We start from the raw sequence: 21,764 nt of genomic DNA on the forward strand, positions 1-21,764 counted from the left end.
GACATTAACGGATGGAGCCTTGCAATCCCATTGTGAAGTGGGTCCCTGGAAATCCCACATTTTACAAAGGGGGAAACGAGGCATGCACCGGTTAACTGCTCTTGCCCAAAGTCCCACAGCGAGACTAGAACCCCGGTTGGCTGGTTCTCCCTCTCACCGGTAAACCATACTTTTCACCTGCAATCACTGTTTCTTTGGCTGGTGTCTCTCACAAAGTGATGAGGCCATCTGAGTCCATGTGCTGATTTCGTCCACTGCCTGTAAAGCCAGCCGGAACTGCTCAAGTGGCCAGGGCCCCACTTTTCATCGAGTAACGTCCTCGGGGGCCATTAGATTAAGGCAGGGAAGCCCTGCCCTCTCTGTTTCAGCACAGTAGATGCCTTTGTCATTGTGAGAGAGCAAACCCACATTCTCTCTCCCCACTCCAGTACATGTCCCCAACCTGGAATGGCTCTGTCTTCATGGCAAAAGCTTTGCCCGAAAGGGAGCTAATTTTGCCAAGAATCTCAACTCTGAAGCACTATCAAGCAGCCCCATATGGAATGAAAAAATACATAGCTAGGGCTGCCATGAAGCGGGCACTGGGCTGTGACTCCTCCTCTCATGACAGAATAGTTTAGCGATGTTCAGAGCAGAGAACAAGGGCTCAGGACTCCTGGGTGCTATCCCTGGCTCTGCCACTGAATCCCCAAGAGGCCTTGGGCATGTCACTTCACCCTGCCTCAGTTTCACCCTCTGTGCAATGGGGCTAATGACACTAACCCCCACCTCCGAGTCTGAGGATCCTTGGCTCAGAGGAAATTCCAAGAGCCATTTACGCTGCCTCCCAGTTTGGTGCTGTCCTTCCTGTACATTCGCTTTATTTCAGTGCCTCCTCGAGTTCAGCCAGGCCCCAAGCTTCTGAAGGTGCTAGTGGGTCACACGCTGGACCTGCCGTGCGTGGCTCATGGAGATCCAGTCCCCAAGCTCAGATGGTCCAAGGACGGCAGACCGCTGAGGGTGGGCGACCAGGATTTCCTGGAGGGGCCCGATGGGACGATCAACATCCTGGACATGCGGGTCTCCGATTCGGGGCGGTACCGGTGCCTTGCAGCCAGCAGCGCTGGAGAAGACACCATTGAGTTTGTGGTGGAGGTGCTGGGTGAGTGCTGAATCCCTCGTGCGGGACGCGGCTCTTTCTCTTTTACTGCGCTCCCTGTGGTAAGGTGCTGTAGGTGACAGCTGCCGTGGTAAGGCGTGAACGGGGCCCCACAGTTAAGGGAAGGAGGTGCTGGGGCTTGAGCTGTAGAGCCTGACTCTGGAGCTGGGGCTGTAACAGACTCGTGTTCTCTGGATCAGAGCAGGACTGGCAGCACGCACTGGCCAGGAAGTTACTCAGGAGCAATCTGCAGCTTGGGGTTAAAGGGCCTGGCCTGGGAGGAGAGTGAGGAGTCTCCTCCAGACACAGATTCGGGTTCAATGGGGCCTAGATCCTTCCAAATTCCAAGGTTCCCTTCCTCTCCCTGGCCATGTGGGTGGAAGGTCTGATGCTGCCACATGCCACGAGCAGGTCTTTGTGCTGAACCCTCTTCTGTGACAGAGTGAGCAGAGTGTCTGTCTCAGCCCAGCAGGGTGGGGGCGCCCTTGGAGCCCCCTCCAGAACCTGGTGCCGCATGGATTCTGCCTTGATCCTGGCTCCCGCTCTAGCTCGTTCCAACGTCCATTAGTTCATACCTCGGCTTCTCTTTCCCCGAGACGAGTCTCCACAGGGGCAAGACACTGGGGGCCAAACTCTCCCCTAGGGGATTAGGCCGGAGAGTCACAAACGGGACCAAATGAACCATTGGTGCAACTTCTGTCCCCTCCAGAGCCGCCCTACCTGGATGACAGTGCAGATGTCCTGCTAGAACGAGTGCTCCATGAGAACGTCACCCTGCCCTGCCCTGCCAAAGGTAAGAGACCGACTCCTGGAGCTGGGGATTCTCATGTCAGACAGGCATCATGGACTGGTGGTTAGAGTGCTGGGCTTAAGAGTCAAGAGACCTGGGTTCTAATCCTGATTCTGCTACTGAGTTCCTGGGAAGCTTTGGGCAAGTCACCCCCCCCATCTGTGCCTCAGTTTCCTTATGTGTAAAATATAATATTTACCCACAGTGTAATTCTCTACCCACAGCCCTTTCCCTGTGTCTCAGTTCCCTGCCTGCTGTGTGTGTGATGTTAATAGGGGCTGGGAGGGACTTCCATTCTGAACTGGGTGTTACCAGGTCCATATTTGGGGTGCAGCCATGTTCTCAGCAATCCCCACCATCCTGGAAACCATCCTACCAGGGCTGGCTTTCTGGGCCCTGTGGACGGACAGCTGACTCTTCCATCCCTAGAGCTCCAAGGTGTGTAGATATTGCAATACCCATTTACAGATGGAAACGAGTTGCCCAGGTTCAACCAGCAGGTCAGTGGCAGAGCTGGGAATAGAACCCAGGTCTCCTGAGTGCCACTCCTGTGCCCTTTACCTGCCAGCCCATGCGGCCTCTGACCTCAGATGTTCCAAGGAGTCAGTGAATCAGCTCCTGGCTGCTCAGGGCCCTCCCTGGTGCTGGCGCAGTTTCTGCTCGACGTGGAAGATGCCACTCTCCACACTTAGAGAGGTCTAAGTGCAGGGCCTGACTCAGTCTGAGAGCACACGAGGGGATGGCGAGGCACCTGAATGGCTGGCATTGAAGTTCGTGCGGGTTCTTCGTGGCACAGCTGGCCTGGTCCTCACCTCTAGTCCTTGAGCTCAAAGATGGAGCAGCCGCGGGTCAGTTCCACAGCCAGGAGTACCCAGGGAAACGCAAGAAGCGGGGTTATTCTTACTGCATCCCCATCCCGCCCTGCCTTCTCCCCAGCTAGCTCTTTCCAGATCTGCCCTGAGTTGGTTTTCTCCACCTGCTCCCTGGAAAGCATAAATAACCTGCAGCCATTCGGGGTCTCATTGGGCCTGAGATCTCAGATGAAAACTCCTGCAGTAGCTACAGCTTCCTGACGTCTGGATTGGGAGCGGAGGGGGCAGTGCCCTGATCTCCCGGGATGCACAGGGTCTTGGATGCAGACTGGTGGGTGTTTGTCCCAGGTGGAGCAGCCTCAGGGAACATCCCCAGTCCTGGGATAGGAAGATAGGCAGAAATTGCCCTGGCTTTTCTTTCTTTTACTCCTTCCATCCTTGCTCCTTGCCTTCCGTCTCTCCTTCTGCTGGCTCAGGAGTGAGCTGGGAATCCAGACTCTCGCGCCAGGCATGGTGCTGCTCCTAACTCACCCACTGGGGCAGCCTTAGCTGGAGAGGGCAGAGAAGTCGCCAGTCACAGCAGACAGGATTTATAGTAGCAGGAAGGAGCAGACATTACGGCACAACAGCACAATGTGCCTATTGTCCGGGGCACGTTTGGTGGTGGTCGGTGGAGTGCTGGCAGGCCACATGGTACAGGCTCCTTTCCCTCGTCTCCAGTGGCTTCGATAGGAATCTGGGCACTTCCTTGCCCAGAACAGCCCGTTTGCCTGTCGGAGCAGCTGGAAAGGAGCCAGGCTTGGTGCCTGCTGGGTAGCTCTGCATGGGGGGGGGACGGTACCGTGCTGCGTGCAGGGGAGGTGCCACGATTCGCTCTTGCTAGGAAGATGTGGTCAGTGCAGTGCGAATGTGCAACATCCCCTGTAAGTCGAGGCGGGGTGGGGGTGTCCTTGTAACTGGGTGATAACGGTGCCTCTGGCCTCAGTCAGCCCAGGGTGCAGTCATCACTGCATGGCCAAGGACCGCCCTGGGGGTGGCATGTCAGTCAATGCCCTCTGGGTGGGGTGGGCGTGAGGGGATGTAGCTCCTGGCTGATTTTTCCCCCGGGGAGATTGGTGCTGTTAATTTTCCCTTAGCTGAGCCTGGCACTGCAGGGGAGGGATGGAGCTGGGATGTAAAACTGTACCTGGAGCGCCTCCTTGTGGCTGTCAGCATGCTGCGCACCGATGCTGATTTGAGACCACTGTTCCGACAGTGCTCTGGGAGCAACTTCTTGGTGTGCGAAGCATTTCACGTGTGGGGTGGGCCGGCCACCAAAGGCAGCGCTGAAAGGGGGCACCAGACAGGCACTCAGGAACTGACCTTGAGCAGGGTATGGCAGGCAGGGTAGCCCCATCCAGGAGCTAGCTACCGCCCGAGATAGGACTCAGACTAGACCCCTTGCTCTGAGCACCACCATACGTTTTAGGGGTGTGTATTGAAATCCAAATTTTGCAGGCAGCACCTATTCCTCTAACAGGTGGTACCCACCCTGCAGCTTCTACTTCCCCAAAAGTTGGGGTGTGGGGCTGCGGCAGGGGCATCAAGGAGTGGGGGTGACACGGGGCATCTGCGCGAGTTGCTCTTGCCTAGAGAGAGCTGCAGCTGTCTGGCTGATCCACCCTCCCCTCCTTGGCTATCACATAGGCGTGCCGAAGCCAGCCGTCCTCTGGCTAAAGAACTCTGCCGAGCTCCTGGGCAGCTTGCCGGGCTCCTCGGTGCTGGACGAGGGCTCTTTGGTGATCGGCTCTGTGCTGCCCAGTGACAGCGGAGACTACACGTGCCTGGCGACCAATGAGGCGGGCTCTGTGCAGAGGAGAACCAAGCTCGTGGTTTACGGTAAGAGGGGGCCGCGTGGGTGGAGCAGATCCCAGTGCTGGGAGGGTGCTCGGGTGCAGCAGATGGGGCTCCATACCCGGTCCTGGTGTGCACTCTCTGTTGCCAGCACGGGCAATCCCCCCCGTGGGAACTGAAGGCTGAGTCTGGGCCTGGGAGCAGAGTGTGGACTCCGGTGGGCTGTCCAGAGCTGAGCTGGCGGAGCTGTATGGGGGGAGGGATGTTGGGGCAAAGTCCTAATATTTCTGATCTCCTGGCATCCTGGGGAACATGGGGGTCAGCTCCCTAGAGAAGGCCGCTTGCCTCCCACCCCTGTGCCATGTGCGGGGACGGGAGGACAGGCAGAGGGGTGTCAGGGACAAATGAATTGGGAAGCTTCAGGCTTCACTTTAAAGCCTCATCACCGTGAGCCCCCAGTGCTGGAGCTGAAAGGGGCTCATGGAGAGCTCCTCCTGCAGGTGAGAAGGGAGGAGGCAGGCAAGGCTCCAGAGCCAGGAGATACAGAAACAAACCAGTCTCCTAACTGGGAATGTCTCACTGACTCCTACAGATTCTCACCACATTGGACCCCGGAGGCTGCTCAGCCCCTGAGCTCCCCCACGACCTGCTTTCTGGGCACGCTCAGATCAGGGGGCTAGGATGTGGGTCAGCAAAGAGTCTCTCCTCAACCCCAGCCCCTCACCTCCATCAGTATGTCCTGTCCAGTTGCCAGAATGTGGCAAGGAACTTTTAGCCAGCTCCCCAGGCACTTTGGATGCCCTCTCTGTTCCAGCCAAGGTCACTTCGCCCTCTTTGCTAGCTGGGTGCAGGCAGCTTTCTGATAGGCACAGACCCGTCATTCGTCACCTGGAGAGTCCATTCCCAGACGTACATGGAACGTGTGGGCAAGCCCTCTCCCACTGTGCTGGAGAGGCAGGTGGGCCCCTGGACTGGTGGACGAATTGGTCTCTGCATGCCTGGTGTCTGCCAATGCAGCCGTTTGAGTGGCCATGTATGTCATGCTTTGCTTGGTGTGTGTTCATTTGAAAGGTGTGCACTAGCCCGGTGAGCCAGCTCTGCATTCCTCTGCTTGTTCCTCGCCCGACATGGCTGTTCCTTTCCTTTCACAGCACCCCCTGAGCTGAGAGGTGACGGCCCCAGGAGGAATGTCTCCATCCTGGCTGGCCAGCCCCTGACTCTGGATTGTGATGTTTCTGGCATCCCAGCCCCTACAGTCACCTGGTATAAGGATGGGCAGTTGGTAAGTTTCAGAAGAGAGCTAGTGGACACCTTTGGTGTGAGGAGTGCTGCTGTCCCAGCCCATGATTGGAGAATGGCAGCAGAAGTCAGGTGCTCTGAGCTGGACCTGGGTGGCAGTGGGTAAGGTGCTTCCCACCTTGTCCTACTTCTAGCTATTTCCCCATAGCTCACGGGGAGTGGCAGTCTCCGTTTCCTCAGTGGAGCACAGTCCATCCAGGTCCACAAGGTGCGGAAGGAGGACGCGGGGTCCTACACGTGCAAAGCTGTGAACAGGGTTGGTGAGGCGCAAAGACACTTCCACGTCCTTGTTCTAGGTGAGTCATGGTTCTTAGCCTCCTTCTGTCTAAGGCAAAAGTATCCCTGGTCGTGCCAGTGAAATCTGTTCAGGGACTGATGGGAAAGACACTAATCCCAGTGTCCCAGTCCTCCCACCAGGGCTAACCTGCCAGCCTGCTGACAGTCCCTCTGGGGAAGGGCTTAACTTCCTTGGCAGCCGCTAATCCTCCACCTTCCAAAGCCAACAGGGGTGCCAGGCCACAGGTTGAATCCACGGGGCCAAATTTGGAGCTTGGAGTAAGCAAGTAAGCAAGTCCATTGACTTCCTGAGAGTTGCACCCTCTTACATCAGGTCTGAGTTTGGCCAGGTGCGTAGTGTTCATAAGAATGGCGAAACTGAGTCAGACCAAAGGTCCATCTTAGCCCAATATCCTGTCTTTTGACAGTGGCCAATGCCAGGTGCTCCAGAGGGAATGAACAGAACAGGTAATCATCAAGTGATCCTTTCCCTGTCGCACATTCCTGGCTTCTGGCAAACAGAGGCTAGGAACACCATCCCTGCCCATCCTGGCAAATAGCCATTGATGGACCTGTCCTTCATGAATTTATCTAGTTCTTTTTTGAACCCTTTTATAATCTTGGCCTTCACAACATCCTCTGGCAAGGAGTTCCACAGGTTGACTGTGCATTGTGTGAAGAAATACTTCCTTTTGTTTGTTTTAAACCTGCTGCCTCTTAATTTCATTTGGTGACCCCTAGCTCTTGTGTTATGAGAAGGAGTAAATAACACTTCCTTATCTACTTTCTCAGTGAGAGAGAGTGTTGAATGAATGAGGAGTTAAGGGGGAGAAGCTCTGCTGAGCCTCCGCCTCCTGAGACGCCTGGGAGTGGCTGCACTGCAATAAGGAAGTGCAGCAGTTTTCCACTGTCACCTGCCTTTGTTTTGCTAACCACCACCCCCCCACCCCCATAGGACGCCAGGGCCTGGTTGTTCTCCTTCCTCTCTCTGGGCTGCATTTGGAAGGTGGATGGGAGGAGGATGGTGAAACCAACATGCATCTTGAATGCACCTTATAAACTGTAATAAAGCTGTTAATCCCCTTACAGTGCAACGATCAAATAACCCCTCCCGGCCCCCAGGTCTTCCCCTCACCGCCCGTATCCTTGGCCATTGTCATTTTGGCTCTCCCAGGATCTCCTCCTTCTTTTCCTCCCCTAGTCTCGCCCGTGGTGTACGGCGTGGGGTCGCCCCACGACATGTCGGTGCTGGTGGGCTCTGAGGTGGAGCTGCAGTGTCGGACCACGGGAGTGCCGCTTCCCCAGGTGGAGTGGATGAAGGATGGACAGTAAGTGTCAGGGGACGCAGCCAGCTCAGGTCAGCTTGAGGCTGCAGAAAGCTTGGGTTTAACAGGGGTTGCAAGGTGGGAGCGGGGCCCCGGGTAGGGAGTAAGCTCGGGCAGGCACTAGGGACCCCACACTACATGCAGTTAGAGATTGGGCTCCAGGAGCAGAGAAAGTGCTTTTGGAAACCCGGTGACCTCTCCATCCACTTCTAATGCCACTTCCTCAAAACGTCCATTGCTGAGACCCTCCTTGGCAGTCTTGGCACGGAGGCCAAGGACAGAGCTCTCGCCTCTCCTCCCTGGGGAGGGTTCCTCCTGCTCACAGGCCTGTCAGAGCACACACGATGGGATCCGTGCAAGCTGCGAGCCGTCCTGCAGGCCAGGTTGCCACCAGGGAATAGCTCTGCCGTCACTACGTGACACTGCAGCACATGGTGATGGGTCAGCTTCAAGGGGCAAGGGCCCTGCCCTTTGAGCTGCCGTGCTCTGGAGTTGATCTCGTCCACAAAACCTCGTGATCAGACACCCCCTCGGAACTTGCGAGGTATATGTCAGGGTGGAGACGGATGTGGGGGAGTTTTTGCAACGGCTGCTCCGTGTCTGTGGGCAAACAGAGGGTCTCGGTCTCCAGGATGGTCTATCCAGGGCCTTTTGCTGACACTGCATTTACTGACCAAGGATAAAACCTCCCAGGAGTCACTAGCACCATTGCCCTAAATGCAGCCGGCTCTGCCCTCTGGCTGAGGTCTTATGCCTCGTTCTGATCTTCTGTATCCTCAGGCCTCTTGTCCCGATGGACACCCGGATCCAGCTCTTGGAGCAGAGACAGGTGTTGAGGATCCAGGGCAGCCAGCTGAGAGACCAAGGGAAGTACCAGTGCTTGGCCTTCAACCAGGCTGGCCAGCAAACCAAGACTTTCCAACTGCATGTTTACAGTAAGTTCCCAAAGTGGAATTTCCTCTGCGACCTGCTGTGAGAACTGCAGATAGAAGTAGTGTGAGTGTGACAATAGGTACATCTACACTGCAGGTTGGAGTTAGCCTCCCAGACCAAATAGACGGGCTCGAGCCAGTGCGCTAAAAGTAGCAGTGTGGACATGGTGGCTCAGATGGCAGCTGGGGCTCTCAAGCCCTCTCGACCCCCAGGGTCTGAGCTCAGGTGGTCTTGGTGCGCTAGCTCAGGGCTGAGCAAACTTTTTGGCCTGAGGGACACATCTGGGCGTGGAACTTTTATGGTGGGCCATGAATGCCTGGGGGAGGGAGGGGGACTCTGTGGGGTGTAGCATGGGGGGTCCTCTAAGGGATATTACCAAGGATTCATGGGGTGTGGCGCAGGGGGAGGGGGGCTCTACGGAGCGGTACTGGGGACTCCTAGGGGCCCTGCTGGCAGTGACACCAAGGCTGCTGGACCAGGCCCTGCTATGAGCGGAGGCATCGTAGCTGGGATGGGTGCGGCCACTGGGCGGTTTCGAGGCTCTTGAGGGTGGGGCTGTAGGAGACTGGGAGGGGATTGGGCATGCTGCCACGTGGCGGGGAGGTGTTCCAATCCCGGAAACAGCGCCATGTGGCTCTGCATGCCGGAAGATGGTGCTCATCAAGGGAATTGTGAGTCGGGGGCTGGGGAGCACCAGGCAGGCGGAGCAGGGCAAGCCCCCGATGCACCCAGAGAGAAATTATCTCCCCCAATCTCTTCGTCCATGGTCCTTGAGGCCAAGTCTAGTTGAAGTAATTGACGATCCAGTTATGCGTTGCCCCTTCGAGCTAACAGTGGTGGCAGTGGGCCATGTGCCTGTTGTCTGCAGATGCTCATTGCTCTTCATCTGTGTGCTGATCGGTACATTCAGGGTGGGTGAGAAGCCTTTATGGTGTTACCCAGTGGGTGACAGCTGCACCATGCCAATGCGCTGCCTTTAATGGAAGTCTCCTTTACTCCCCTGTTTCCTCGCCAACAACCTCAATCCCTGAGCCTCCATCCTTCCCTAACTGCTTCCGGGGCCAGAAAAGAGCCAGGTGTGTTACGGGGGCTCACCTGCTCTAGCATCAGGCATGACCACAGAGTACATAGGGGTTTGGGTACCCAGGTCACTGCTGGAGGCAGAATGCAGTGGCCCATTGGTCCAACCTAACTGTGTGTGAGCTTCCTTTCCATGCTGCCCTGCCCCCTTCCAGTGGTAAGAGTCCTTCTTTCATCAGACCAGCGTTACTTCTGTAGGAGTTGCTTGGCATAGTCGACCCTGAAAAGACCAGGTGTGAACGTGCCACGGCTTCCAGGTGACAGTGCCCTCGTGGGCCGCTCTGCCCCAGGAGCTGGAGGCAAGGACACTGTGGAACCTCCTCTGCCCAGCCCCTCCAGTGGGAGCCATGCAGCCGCCTCTCGGGGTGTTCATTCTCCCCCGTGTTTCACTCTCCGCATTCATTCGCATTTTCAGCTCCACCCACCATCCTGGGGTCCAGCGAAAGGGCGGAAGTCGTGGGCCTGTTCAACCGCCCCGTTGGGCTCCGGTGCGAGGCTCGGGGCTCGCCGGCTCCCAGCATCACCTGGTTCAAAGACAAGCGCCCCATCGTCTCCAGCGCCCGGGCAGCCTACACCGATGGGGGGAGGGGCCTCCAGCTGAGCCAGGCCCAGGTGTCCGATGCTGGGCTCTATGCCTGCCGGGCCACCAACGTTGCAGGGGTGGCAGAGAAGGCTGTGAGGCTGGAGGTGTATGGTAAGGCTTCCTGAGGCGCGCGGTCCCCGGCCTGACATGCTCGGAGAGGGGTAAGGGGGAGGGGGATGCGCCACTCGTTCTCCCCAGCGGCTTGGACTGTACAGCAATTGCTCCCCGCTGGCTCACAGCACCGGCTGGAGGGCCAGGGCTCTGTCAGTCGCAGGCCCATGGTTGCCATGGCCAAGGGGAGCCGCGGGTGCCTCTCCCGTCGTGCTCGCCGGCTCCTCCTACAGCTCGCCCCGAGTCCTGCAGTGACACGTGTGCTGCTGTCTTCCTGGGCCTCTCCCCTCATCGATCCCTTGGACCACCTCGGGCACTTGAGCCGAGCTGTACCGTGTGTGGTCTCAGGCCCATCCGGTCCCTCTGCTTCCCCAGCGCAGAATCCCACCATTCCCAGATCATCCCCCCGCTCCCGCAGAGGTAGCATGCTGGTAATGCAGCACCATGTCTCCATTCCACGTACCCAGTGCTAATGCCAGCTGTGTCTTCCCTGCCCCTGCAGTGCCACCTGATATTGATGGCGACAGCCCAGAAGGCCGGACGGTGGAAGCAGTGGTGGGCCAGCCATTGGCCTTGGAGTGCTCAGCCAGCGGCCAGCCCCCGCCTGCCCTCTCCTGGCTCAAAGACGGCCTGCCACTGGCCAGAAGCAATGGGACGCAGATCCTAGGAGGCGGCATGGTGCTGAGGATCGAGAGGGTCTTGGAAGGCTCAGGGGGGACCTACACCTGCTTAGCTAGCAGCCCGGCAGGGGAGAGGGCAATCCAGTATTCGGTGGTCGTTCGGGGTAAGCTGCTGGGCGACCAGGAGGGATGTCAGTGATGCTGCAGGACTGGGGGAGCTGCACAGCGTTCTTAGGGGGCGGTGACCTGCTATACCATGATAGGGCCACGGCCAGGGGCAACATGTGCTGCCTGGTAGCCACCGTGGGCAGGGCATGGGGAAGGGCTGCACCAAAAAGCTTTTAATGGATTTGCCATTTTGTCATGTGTTTCACTGAGGCCCCCTGGCTGGTCCCAGATCCCCGGGGATGCTGACTGTGCCCTCCGGGCCCCCCAGCTGCTCCTGGATCCTCAGGGATGCTGACTGTGCCCCCTGGATCCCCGGGGATACTGACTGAGCCCTCTGGGCCCCCCAGCTGCTCCTGGATCCTCAGGGATGCTGACTGTGCCCCCTGGATCCCCGAGGATACTGACTATGCCCTCCGGGCCCCCCAGCTGCTCCTGGATCCTCAGGGATGCTGACTGTGCCCCGTGGATCCCCGGGGATGCTGACTGAGCCCTCTGGGCCCCCCGGCTGCTCCCGGATCCCTGCGCATGCATTCTCCGCTATGTCAGGGCCCCAGTCTGGGTTGAGGGTGAGCAGGATGCCTGTTACTCTCTGCTGACTTTTCTTTTGTGCTTTCTTTTTCCAATCAGCTCCTCCTCAGCTGATAATTGGCGAGGGGGAAGGTCATGTGATAGCAATTGTGAATGACTCCCTGAGGATTTCCTGCCATGCCACAGGCTTCCCTGCCCCCAGGGTCCAGTGAGTACAGAGATGGAGGGTGCAAGGAAACCCCTTTCTGGGGTCTGGCACGGTCTTCCTGAGGCTTCTTTCTGGGCCTCTTAACCCTTTGAGCACTGGACTGTAGAGCAGGCTCTCAAAGGAATGCAGGATGTGCGGCATCTGCTCTCCATATTTGGGGGTGTCTCTTTGTGGTTAATAGTATTGGGGAGCTGGTGGGAAAACCCCACGGGGGATGGAGGAGCAAAAGCTCTGAGCCGTTACCCCTGGATTTTCCTTCTATTCAGTGGCTCCCCTCCCCATCCACTGCCCCACTCCTCTCTAGTTTGGGGTATAAACTTGCCCCTGCTTGCACCACAACTCCATGGCAGTTCTACCTTAGTGCCATCCCCCCCCGGGTGGCAGGAATTGTGCTGAATACACCAGTCATCTGCCAGCTGGGGAAGCTGAGGGAAACTGCTCGTGCATAATATGGCGAGTTGTGCTGATTCACCCTCCTCTCCCCCAGTAATTCCCTCTTTCCTGGGCCCAGCAGCCGGCGGTTTGCAATGCGAGGCTCTACGCTGAAATATCCGAGGGGATGTGAGGATGCTTCACCTGTAGCAAACTCTGCTGGCTGCTCCATGATCCCAGCCCCTGATGCCACTTCTGCTCCCTGTTCCTCTGCTGATTGCCTTGCCTGGTGGGCGACAGGCCTCCTTCTAGGCGGCGGGTGGGGGAGCCGCTGTTCTTCACCTGGTAAGAACTCGCCTGTCATTCCCTCTGTCCCAGGTGGCTGAAGAACGGCCAGCCACTCGAAGAGCTGGACGGGGTGGTGATGCCAGAGGATGGAAGGATGCTTTGGATTCCCCATGCGAGGCTCCGCGACGGCGGGCTCTATGCCTGCGAAGCCGGCAGCGAGGTGGGCAGAGCCAGAGCAGAGGTGCGGGTATCAGTGCAAGGTGAGCAGGACTCTCCCGAGCCGCCTGTCGGAGAAGCACGTCCCAGGCTTCGTGCTGGGAAAGAGATGGGAGCATCTGGCTGGGAAGCAAGGTCTCAGCCAGCCTCCTTGGGGTGCTGCATCTCCAGGGTCACAGGTTCAGCAATGAGCTTGGCTTCTGCCCCAGCCATTCGGCTCTGTGCTCCTGAAGGAGGTGGCACTGGTTGGCTCTAGACAAATAGTGCCTGTGGGCAGGTCACTGGGTGCACCAGGGTCTCCTGCTGGAGGACTGGGGTGGCATTATCACCTGCCCCCTGGGAGGCCAGGAATAAGCACTGCTTCAGACACAGGCCCCCAGGAGGTGGAGGGCGGCGGGAACAATTACCAGGGTAAAGGCAGGGGGGTCTGGTGAGTTCCATCGGATCCATCCTCATATATGAAGGAGGCTGCAGGCAAAGGTTCAAGTGGCTGAAGGGGGGCTATGACAGACCCACTAACACCACATCTCTGCACATACACCTCCCCCTGGGTGTGACTGGTATGTGCCCACGTGGTGCCATGCCCCCCTCTCCCCCTTCTCTTGCCAGAGCGCCCGTCAGTCCGCGTTGTGGGTGGAGAGGATCTCAGCGTTGCCTTTCGTCACTCGGTGGCTGTTCAGTGCCTGGCCACCGGAGTCCCCGCACCCAGCCTCAGCTGGTGGAAGGATGGAATTGCTCTGCAGGCAACGGGCAGCCTTCTGCGGGTAGGGTGGGTGCAGCTGTGGCCCAGACCAGGGGGACGGATGTGAGTGAGAGGCAGATGTGATGTTGCAAAGATCACGTGTGACTGTGCGAGTCCAAAGTAGGCATGTTGCGATGGGTGTGTGTGTTTGTGTGAGTGCGCGTGTGCGGAAGGGCTGCTGCTGTGACGGTGCGCTGGGTGAAGCTGTTGGGGTGTGGGTGTCTCATTACACTAGTGCAAGACTTCAACAAGCCCTGAGGGTATTTCCTCGGTCAAGCGAATGGAGCGCTGCCGGGAGCTGTGTCTAGTGGGGCTGTACCAATTGCTTTGCATGCCCTGTAGTGTCCTGTCACCTCTGGGACCAAACTGGGCTTCGGACAGCTGAAAACAAGCATGGTCTCAGCCTAGTGCATGTTGGGCAAATGCCAGGTCTGTCTCCGAGAGCTGGACTAGCAGGGGGTTGGAGTCAGGCTGGGGGTGCTAGAGCTGTGGAGGAGCTCAGGGCTGGCACAGCAGGGAGCTGTGCGTTCAATTGGAGGCAGGGCTGTGGGGGAAGGAGAGCCGGCTGAACAGCCGTGGCACAGAGTTGCTGCCCTGAGTGTGACCATGCTCGCGGAAAGTGTGTCTGTGTGTGGCATGACTCTAACCATGGACTCCCTCCTGTCCTCCCCGTAGATCGAGAAGGTGGACGTGGTGGACGAAGGGGTTTACTCGTGTGTGGCCACGAACCCTGCAGGGGAAGGGAGGCGAGACGTGAGGCTGAAGGTGCTGGGTGAGGAGCCAAAGATGGGATGGGCTGCACCCAGTGTTCTAGCCACCGGCTCCATCCTGGCAATTGGCTCGCTGAGCTACAACCTGCCCAAAGAGCTACCCCCAGGCCTGAGGACAAACCAAACCGGATCAGTCTCTTCCCTTCCCCCATCCTCTCTCTTTCTTAAGTGAAAATGACTCAGCAACTGCAATGTTTGCTGTTTTCCATCCTGCAACCTCTGTGTGTTACCAATAATCATTAACCCTGCTAGGGCCCTGGCGAGGGGGATGGTGTTACCTCCCGTTTCACAAAAGTCACAGTGACCTGTCCAATCAGTGGCTGTGCTGGGTGAAGAACCCAGGAGTCCTGGGACTACCAGCCTCTGGTTCTAACCACTAGATGGCATTCCCTCCCACAGCTGGTTATGCAACCCAAGAGGCCTGGCTCCCAGCCCCTTGCTCTGTCACGGCACAGCTGTGTGCATAAAATCTCACCCTCCCAACCTCCTCCCTCCCCGTGCTGCCTCTGGCAACGCCCGCGTGGGGCTGCGCAGAGCCACCGGACTGACGTGATGTTTCTTTACAGTGCCCCCAAACATTGAACCCGGAGAGGTGAACCAGACCGTCCCTGAGAACTTCCCAGCATCCTTTGAGTGCCTGGCCTCTGGAATGCCCACTCCTAGTAAGGCAACTCCGCTCCCTTTGGCTCGTCTTCTTTCCAGCGTTCGTCCATTTGCCTGGCCTGGTTTCCCACCCCATCTCAGCCCTCTCTGCTCAAATCTAGACCGGTCGCATGGGACTCCTCCTCCCTGTTGTGGTTCTACCCTAGAGCCCACAGCTAAAGGGACTCCATTTTATTGTTTGTAGTAGGGCACTGCCCATACCCCAGCTCACCTGGGGTCCCTGCTGTACAAATGTGCAGTCAGACTCTCCCTGCCCCAAAGAACCTAAAGCGAAAATGGGCAAGACAGACAAAGGATTGTTGTGGGGAACTGAGGCACAGAGAGACCAAGGCTGGATTTTCAAAGGAGCCAAAGGGAATTAGGCACCCAAACCCCTTTGAATTACAGTGGATTTGAGAGTTTCCCTTGGGCATGCCCTTGACTATCACCGCCTAAGTGACTTCCCCAAGGTCACACAGAGGAGTCGGTGCCAGAGCTGGGGACTGAATGCAGATCTGCCATGTCCCAGCGCACTGCCTGACCTACGCGACCATCCTCCCTTCAGGGGTTGCCTGCCTCAAGGCTTGTGGCACTGCAGTTGGACTGCCAAGCCCCCCAGAATCAAATGCAAAGCCCTCTCTTCAGACAGATCTGAGAAAAGCAGCCCAGATTGGCTTGCACAGCCCCTGGTTATCGCAGACACCTTCCTACTAGAGAGGCAATGTCTCTTCCGTCACGGGCCCTCCTCCTTGCCCTGCTTGGGACTTTTTGTTGCTGTTGTATTAGTACAACAAACAAATACAAAGAATATAATGGGGAATATGAAGCCAATGTAACGGAGGTGGCAAACGGTTTAAACCACAGACAAGGCAGGTCCATGGGGTGGTGCAGGTGGCAGGGCCACTAACTCAGCCCACGTCCTCCTGCTTCCCTTTTCAGACGTGTCCTGGTACAAGGGGCCCCAACTTCTCTCGGCCAGTCCAGGCCTTGTCCTGTCGGGCGATGGGAGGCGCCTGCAGATCAAGCGGGCTCAGGTCTCGGACGCGGGGAGCTATCGCTGCGTGGCATCCAGTGTGGTGGGCAGCAGCGAACTCCATTACAGCCTGCAGGTGACTGGTGAGTGACCTGGTGGGCAGGGAAGGCACCAGCGGCCTCTGGTCTTGGGGTCTCCCATCACTCAACGGACTCCCTGGTCCATGCCCGCCATCCCTCCCTGGCACTCAGTGGCACGTTCCTTTACCCATGTAACAAAATCTCAGTGAGCAGAACTGGGGTCAGAGCCGAAGCAAGAGGGTTTGTCTAGAGTGCTGGGCAATTCAGAGCTTGGCCGTTCTAGGCCATGTGATTAAACCACCCCATGTCCATCCCAGCAGTGACTGTGTGCTGTCCCAGAATGCCTTGCACCACCCAGCAACTTCAGGTAACCCCACACAACACTCCAGTACCATCTAATGCATACTAATGTAAGGCATGGCAGTCTCGCCACATGACCCCAGAGCAGGGCCTGTCACCTCGCCGGGCCCCACAGAACCCCCAGCTCATTCAAAGTCTTCGAGCTCTAGCGGGAGACTTTGGCCTGGGATCCTCCGTGGCTCTCACTCCGCTAGGAGGCTTTCACTCTGGAGGAAGCACAATCCAGCCTTTCCCTTGCTCCAGCCTGGACACTGAACACCTCCCCCTTCAGGGCCGGAGCCTCCCCTTTCTCCCCTCCACAGCCTAGTACCAGTGATGGGATTTTGTTCACCCCACTGGGAAGTCCCAGTGGAAAGGATCATGCCAACAAACCACGTTATTCTGGGTGGTTCTGCCCACCCCACCTTTCCTTTGCCCATGCTCATGTCCTGGTGTTTCTGTGAGGCTCAGCGCATGACTTTGGCCTCCCCAGTGCCTCCCCAAATCACCTACGGCCCCAGCCTTGTCACTGCGTTGCTGAGCGAGTGGGTGGAGCTGGCTTGCGAGGCTGCAGGGATCCCTGCCCCGACGCTGGTGTGGCTGAAAGACGGCAATCCCGTTTCCAGCACGGTGCCCGGGGGACTACAGGTCAGTGTGGACGGCTAGCTTAGAACCAGCAGAAGGGACTGTCTGGGTCCTTCCTGGCACCAGGCCTGTGCTCCGAGGCCCCTGTCACCCAGAGCACAGCAGTCTGTTGGAATTTGCTGCTCTAGTGGGGCTGGGCAAAGGGCCACGGGGCTGCCTCCCCTGCTGCTCCCATCCCTCCCTGGTGCGGAAACTTGGGAGCTGATGGTGGGGGAAGTGGAGTTCTCTCGCCAGGGCATGGGTGCCAGTTGGTGAGGACAGGCCTTAGTGCAAGCCCCCGGCTTGTGCAGCTCTGCAGTTCCCCATCCCGGTGCTTGGGGAGGCAGGATGCTGAGCAGCAGGCTGGAAGCTCCCCTCTGCTCACTGATCCCTTTTTGCTTTGTTTCTGGGGACGGCGCAGATCCTGTCCGGGGGACGCGTCCTCTCCCTGGCCAGCGCGCACCTCTCGGACGCGGGGACGTACTCCTGTGTGGCCATCAGTGCCGTGGGAGAGGATAGGTGGGATGCTGTGCTGCGGGTGCAAGGCAAGTATAGGCCTCTCTGACCCCCCACCCAGGCTGAGGAATCTGTCTCAGACTGCGATTCCCCCCTCCCCGCACCTCACCTCCTAGCGACTCCCTCCCGTGTTTGCTAGAGCTGCTGCTGCTCTGCAGCTTACGACGATTAGGGAAGCCAGTCTGTCTGTTTGCTAAAGCCCTGTAAATATAAGGTATCGTCAAACCCCATGTATGGTGACTGCAGGGCCACCCGCTTCTCAGGGGCTCTGTCACAGGCTGGTCCTCAGCCCTGCACGGGGGCTTTTCCCAGGGCTTAATTTGTGCCAGGGCTGAGCCCCGGCGCCCCTGGGGCCCGGCCCTTCCGAGCCCCGGCGCCCCTGGGGCCTGGCCGTGTCAGTTATGAAAGTAAAAAAATGGCTTGAGCTCCAGTCCCTAATTGCTTGAGCCCAGGCACCTCTTTCATTACTGATTAAGCGCTGGCCTTTCCGCATTACGGGTCAGGGTATGGGAAGGAGGCGGGAGCGGAGGTTTGGAATCTACTGGTGTGGTCGTTCAGTTGCCCTGCTCCTGCATGTTGGCCTCATGAAGGAGCCATTTCCCCGTTGATTTTACCCCAGGGTGGTTTCCTTTCAGTGCCCCCAAATGACCTTGGTGAGGAACTAAATATCTCAGTCATCATTAATCGGTCTGTGAGCCTGGAATGCCAGCACCACGTGGCCCCGTCTCCCGTGCTCCGCTGGCTGAAGGAGGGGCGCCCTCTCCCGCAGGACCCCGGAGCCCGACTCTCTGCGGACGGGGCCGTGCTCCAGGTGACTATTCTGGCCGGTGCTGAGTCGGGAGGGGATGCAGAGAACTTGGCCCTGCAGTAAATGTCTCTGTCCCCTGTATGCCTGGCTATGGCTCATTGGCTCTCCCCTACCTGGCCTTGGCAGGGAATTCCACTGCCCATGAGAGGAGTGGCTCGGAGTCACGGAGAAATGGGCCTACCCCCGTCTCGCCCAGGCTGTGTTCCTCAGGCGTGAGAGCCCTTGTGCCGACTCAGCACTTCCCTTGCCCCTTGAGTCCGCTGGGCCCAGCTCGAAAGGCTGCACCAGAACGGAGGGGCTTGTTGCCAGGAGCAACCTGGATGATGGGCCTGGGCTGCGAGCGGCCTTTGGCCCTGCTGCCGGGCTGGGCGTGCGTTTCTGGTGCTGCTGCTGGGCGAGTGGCGTGCTGCTTGCCCGTCTCTCGATCCCACTCCAGCTCTGCTTGCTTTGACAGATTGAGCACGCTCAGGCGCGAGATGCAGGGAGATACACGTGTGAGGTGTCGAGCCGCTTGGGCCGGGCGGAGAAGCGCTACAACCTCCATGTCTGGGGTAAGCCAAGTGTTGGCCAAACATGGGAGGGGGACAAAGATCCCCTGGAGGGGCGTGAATATTGCCTGGCCCCATGGCCTAATGTCACTCTCTGTGAGAGTTCCTCCATCTTAACCACACGGCATAATACAGCCACCTCTTACAAGGGTCAGGAAAACAGCAGCAACTGTGTTGGATTTTAAGAGCCTACAGGCAGCTTTTGTTATCTTAAGTAGAGCCGTGGGTGCTCAGCTGCCCAGAAATTCAAGCCCCACGCCTGTAAGTTTGGGTCTCAGAACTTGCTGAGAAGGAGAAATCCCTTTGTCCCTCCCCACTCCAGCTGTCCCAGCCTGGATGCTATTAGTGAGGGCGGGGTGTGTGCATCTTGGATCCACTTTATCAGGTTATGTCCATTCCGTGAAGGCAGTTCAGTCTGTAACACACACACCCCATTCCCAAAGGTGGGGAATGATACCTATTTTCCACCTAACGGCCTGTGAAACCTTGTGTAAAACCATTCCAGTGTCCTGTCAATCCGGGTGCGCTTGCTGTGCAAGGAGACTGCATCCCTTTGGGATCTGCCCTGGCAATGATAAAATCCTTCTCTTACACACGAGCACACCCTCTCCCAAAATACAGCCCTCCACAGTGCTCATGTGCAGTTCCTCAAACACACTTGCTTGCATAACCTCACGCTAAGCTTTCTGAAGCTGGATTATCTCGCTAACACATGGTTTAGTTGCTTCTTTGTTTTTTTAATTTTAGAAGTCTGTGGTCTGTTATTACTACTTAAAATAGATATTTCACACGCACCAAACTACTCTGAAAGAATCTTATTAAAATTGCAAAGTCAAGCACCCAAAAGTTAGGAAATGCCAGAATTGAGGCTGGCTGTGCAACATTTTTCCATAGCTTTGTCCTTGAGGACAGCTAAGCCATTCTGGCTAAAATTACCAATAATAATAATTAATAATAATCAGCTGGAGGCAAACACCTGACATGAAAAATTTCAGCCCAAATGATTGAAGACTGGGAAAGTTTTAAGCAACTGAAAACAGGGCTGCCTGCCCTATCTATAATAGTGTGGCTGGCCAGTCTAACTGTTCTTTAACCACATGGCTGGCACAGTACACTTTCTGTACTGTCGTATGCTGTAGGAGAGTTGTATGATTGAGAATACTGCTGGTTTTTAATAGCTGGAAAGTTGAAATTATTCTTTCCACATGGATCAAAATTGCAAGTCTGTGTGACTGACAGTGGCACTTGTGATTAAATGTGTGTGATGCTGGGCAGGTTGGTTTCCCATCAGGGCAACGGGCAGGGGTCACGTGTTTCTCGTTGTTCTCCTTTGGCCAAACCCACCTCCTGTAAGCCAGAAAGTAGCAAACAGAGTGAAGTCCCCTGGGAAGCTAGCTAGCATCACATACCACTGCTTCTGTAGCATGTCTGATGCCCCCTGCACTCAGTTATATCCTTCTTTTGTCCCGTGCAGTTCCCCCCTCGTTCTCCTCGGAAGAGCCTGCTGCCCTCTCTGTGATGGAGGGACAGTCCGTCAGCCTGTCCTGCGAGTGCAGCGGGATCCCCTTCCCCACCCTCACCTGGGAGAAAGACGGTAGGGTTGTGTTCATATCTTCGCTCCTCCCCAAGAAGATGTCACCTAGCAGGGCTACCAGCTCTTCAGTGTTAGTCCAGCCAGCTAGACAGCATGGTTCTGAGCCAGTGGGCTAGAAGGTCCCAGGCTGGATTTCAAAGCCGAGGATACACATTGATTTAAACCTACTTAGACTTGTGTTGGCATCTCCTTCTTGTCTACAAGGAGAAGCTGCCCCTTTTGGGAAGGCTGCATCTGCCTCAGAGGCAATTGCGGGTTTGTCTCCTTGGAGAGAAGCAGGCAATTCCATGTAACCACCATCTGACCCTCTGTAGGACAGTGTGCCTCGGAGCTAGTGCTGCCAGGAGTCTTAGGGGAGACTTTTGTTTTCTTCCCCCACCCCACCTTTCAGGTACGCCCCTTGCCATGGAGCCTGGACGCCCCGAGCGTATCTCCGCAGGAGGCAGGCTGCTGTACATCGGGAAGGTGCAGACAGCAGATGAGGGATCTTACACCTGTGAGTGCAGCAATGTGGCTGGCAGCAGCAGAAGGGAGCACCGGCTGGAGGTGGACGGTGAGTCGGAGAGGTGCTGGGGGAGGAGTGAGGTTTTATACTACAGGGAGCCGAATCTCTGCGTGGAGAATAACAATAAGAGTTCCAGTGTAAGTCCGTCGTCGTTAGTGGTTTTGGGGAGCATGAGTGGCTTCTCTCATTTCTCCTGCCCAGGTGTGGCCCTTGGAGACACCATGTCCCAGCATGCCGTGCTCCATCGTGATCCACACTTCGTATGCTGGACCTATGGTCTCTGCAATCTACACCTCCCTGGTGAGGAGGGCAGCTATGATCTGCAAAACTAGGTGCTGCCCTTGGGTTTCTGGCAAGCAGCCAGTGTGGGCTCAGCTGGGCAATCTTTGGGAGCCACTGGTCCAAAGCAGCTGTGTGATTTTGAGTATTTCAAGACAGCTGGTGGTCAGTGAACCCTACCCCAGAGTCTGGATTGCCTTAGTATTCGGCATGGCTCATAGCTGTCCTTTGCTGGTCCAGACCAATCGCTTGCTGCCGTTAATATCCTCGTGCAGAAAACCCAGGAGGAGTTGAATCCCAACAGGTCGGTGCAGTGTCTCTGCCTTGTGCTCTTCTCACCTGCAGTTCTGCCAGTGATCAAAGGCAGCGGCGAAGCCCCAAAGAAGATTTCCGTGGCCAAGGCTGGTGAGATTACACTAGAATGTGAAGCTGGGGGATCACCGCAGCCAACAGTCACATGGATGAAAGATGGGCAGCCTGTGGTGAATGGGGAAGCGCTTCTTCTTAAGGACCAGGGGTGGAAGCTGCATATTCAGAGGGCGCAGGTCACCCAGGCAGGCCGCTACACCTGCCTAGCGGCCAGTGCAGTTGGACAGGTGGAGAGGACGTTTGATCTTGCTGTGCATGGTAAGGATGTGGGCAACAGCTTTGCTCTTGTTTCTGGGACCTTGGGGAAGAGGGGTCTGAGAGCGGGGATCAGGAGAATTGTGATGCACTGGGAAGTTCCACCGTACACATGATAGAGCTTTAGGTGTGAGGATGAG

The 21,764-nt window shown here is 57.0% G+C and overlaps 1 protein-coding gene across 1 annotated transcript in view; it reads left to right on the forward strand.

The window, feature by feature from the left end:
- The window catches only part of HMCN2 (hemicentin 2), a 112,036-nt gene that overhangs the window by 44,314 nt on the left and 45,958 nt on the right, over positions 1 to 21,764 (forward strand). The window contains exons 23-44 of the mRNA XM_084649981.1: positions 869 to 1,141; positions 1,848 to 1,931; positions 4,427 to 4,618; positions 5,725 to 5,855; positions 6,021 to 6,168; positions 7,350 to 7,476; positions 8,254 to 8,408; positions 9,902 to 10,180; positions 10,683 to 10,964; positions 11,596 to 11,704; positions 12,455 to 12,624; positions 13,190 to 13,344; positions 13,998 to 14,094; positions 14,659 to 14,754; positions 15,674 to 15,850; positions 16,620 to 16,774; positions 17,172 to 17,295; positions 17,902 to 18,077; positions 18,529 to 18,625; positions 20,097 to 20,216; positions 20,608 to 20,769; positions 21,346 to 21,627. Of these exons, the coding sequence (XP_084506107.1) occupies positions 869 to 1,141; positions 1,848 to 1,931; positions 4,427 to 4,618; positions 5,725 to 5,855; positions 6,021 to 6,168; positions 7,350 to 7,476; positions 8,254 to 8,408; positions 9,902 to 10,180; positions 10,683 to 10,964; positions 11,596 to 11,704; positions 12,455 to 12,624; positions 13,190 to 13,344; positions 13,998 to 14,094; positions 14,659 to 14,754; positions 15,674 to 15,850; positions 16,620 to 16,774; positions 17,172 to 17,295; positions 17,902 to 18,077; positions 18,529 to 18,625; positions 20,097 to 20,216; positions 20,608 to 20,769; positions 21,346 to 21,627 (3,591 nt within the window). The remainder of the gene's footprint in view (positions 1 to 868; positions 1,142 to 1,847; positions 1,932 to 4,426; positions 4,619 to 5,724; positions 5,856 to 6,020; positions 6,169 to 7,349; positions 7,477 to 8,253; positions 8,409 to 9,901; positions 10,181 to 10,682; positions 10,965 to 11,595; positions 11,705 to 12,454; positions 12,625 to 13,189; positions 13,345 to 13,997; positions 14,095 to 14,658; positions 14,755 to 15,673; positions 15,851 to 16,619; positions 16,775 to 17,171; positions 17,296 to 17,901; positions 18,078 to 18,528; positions 18,626 to 20,096; positions 20,217 to 20,607; positions 20,770 to 21,345; positions 21,628 to 21,764) is intronic.

This window comes from Lepidochelys olivacea, assembly GCF_965140295.1.
Source record: "Lepidochelys olivacea isolate rLepOli2 genome assembly, chromosome: 16".
NCBI classification, from domain to species: domain Eukaryota; kingdom Metazoa; phylum Chordata; order Testudines; family Cheloniidae; genus Lepidochelys; species Lepidochelys olivacea.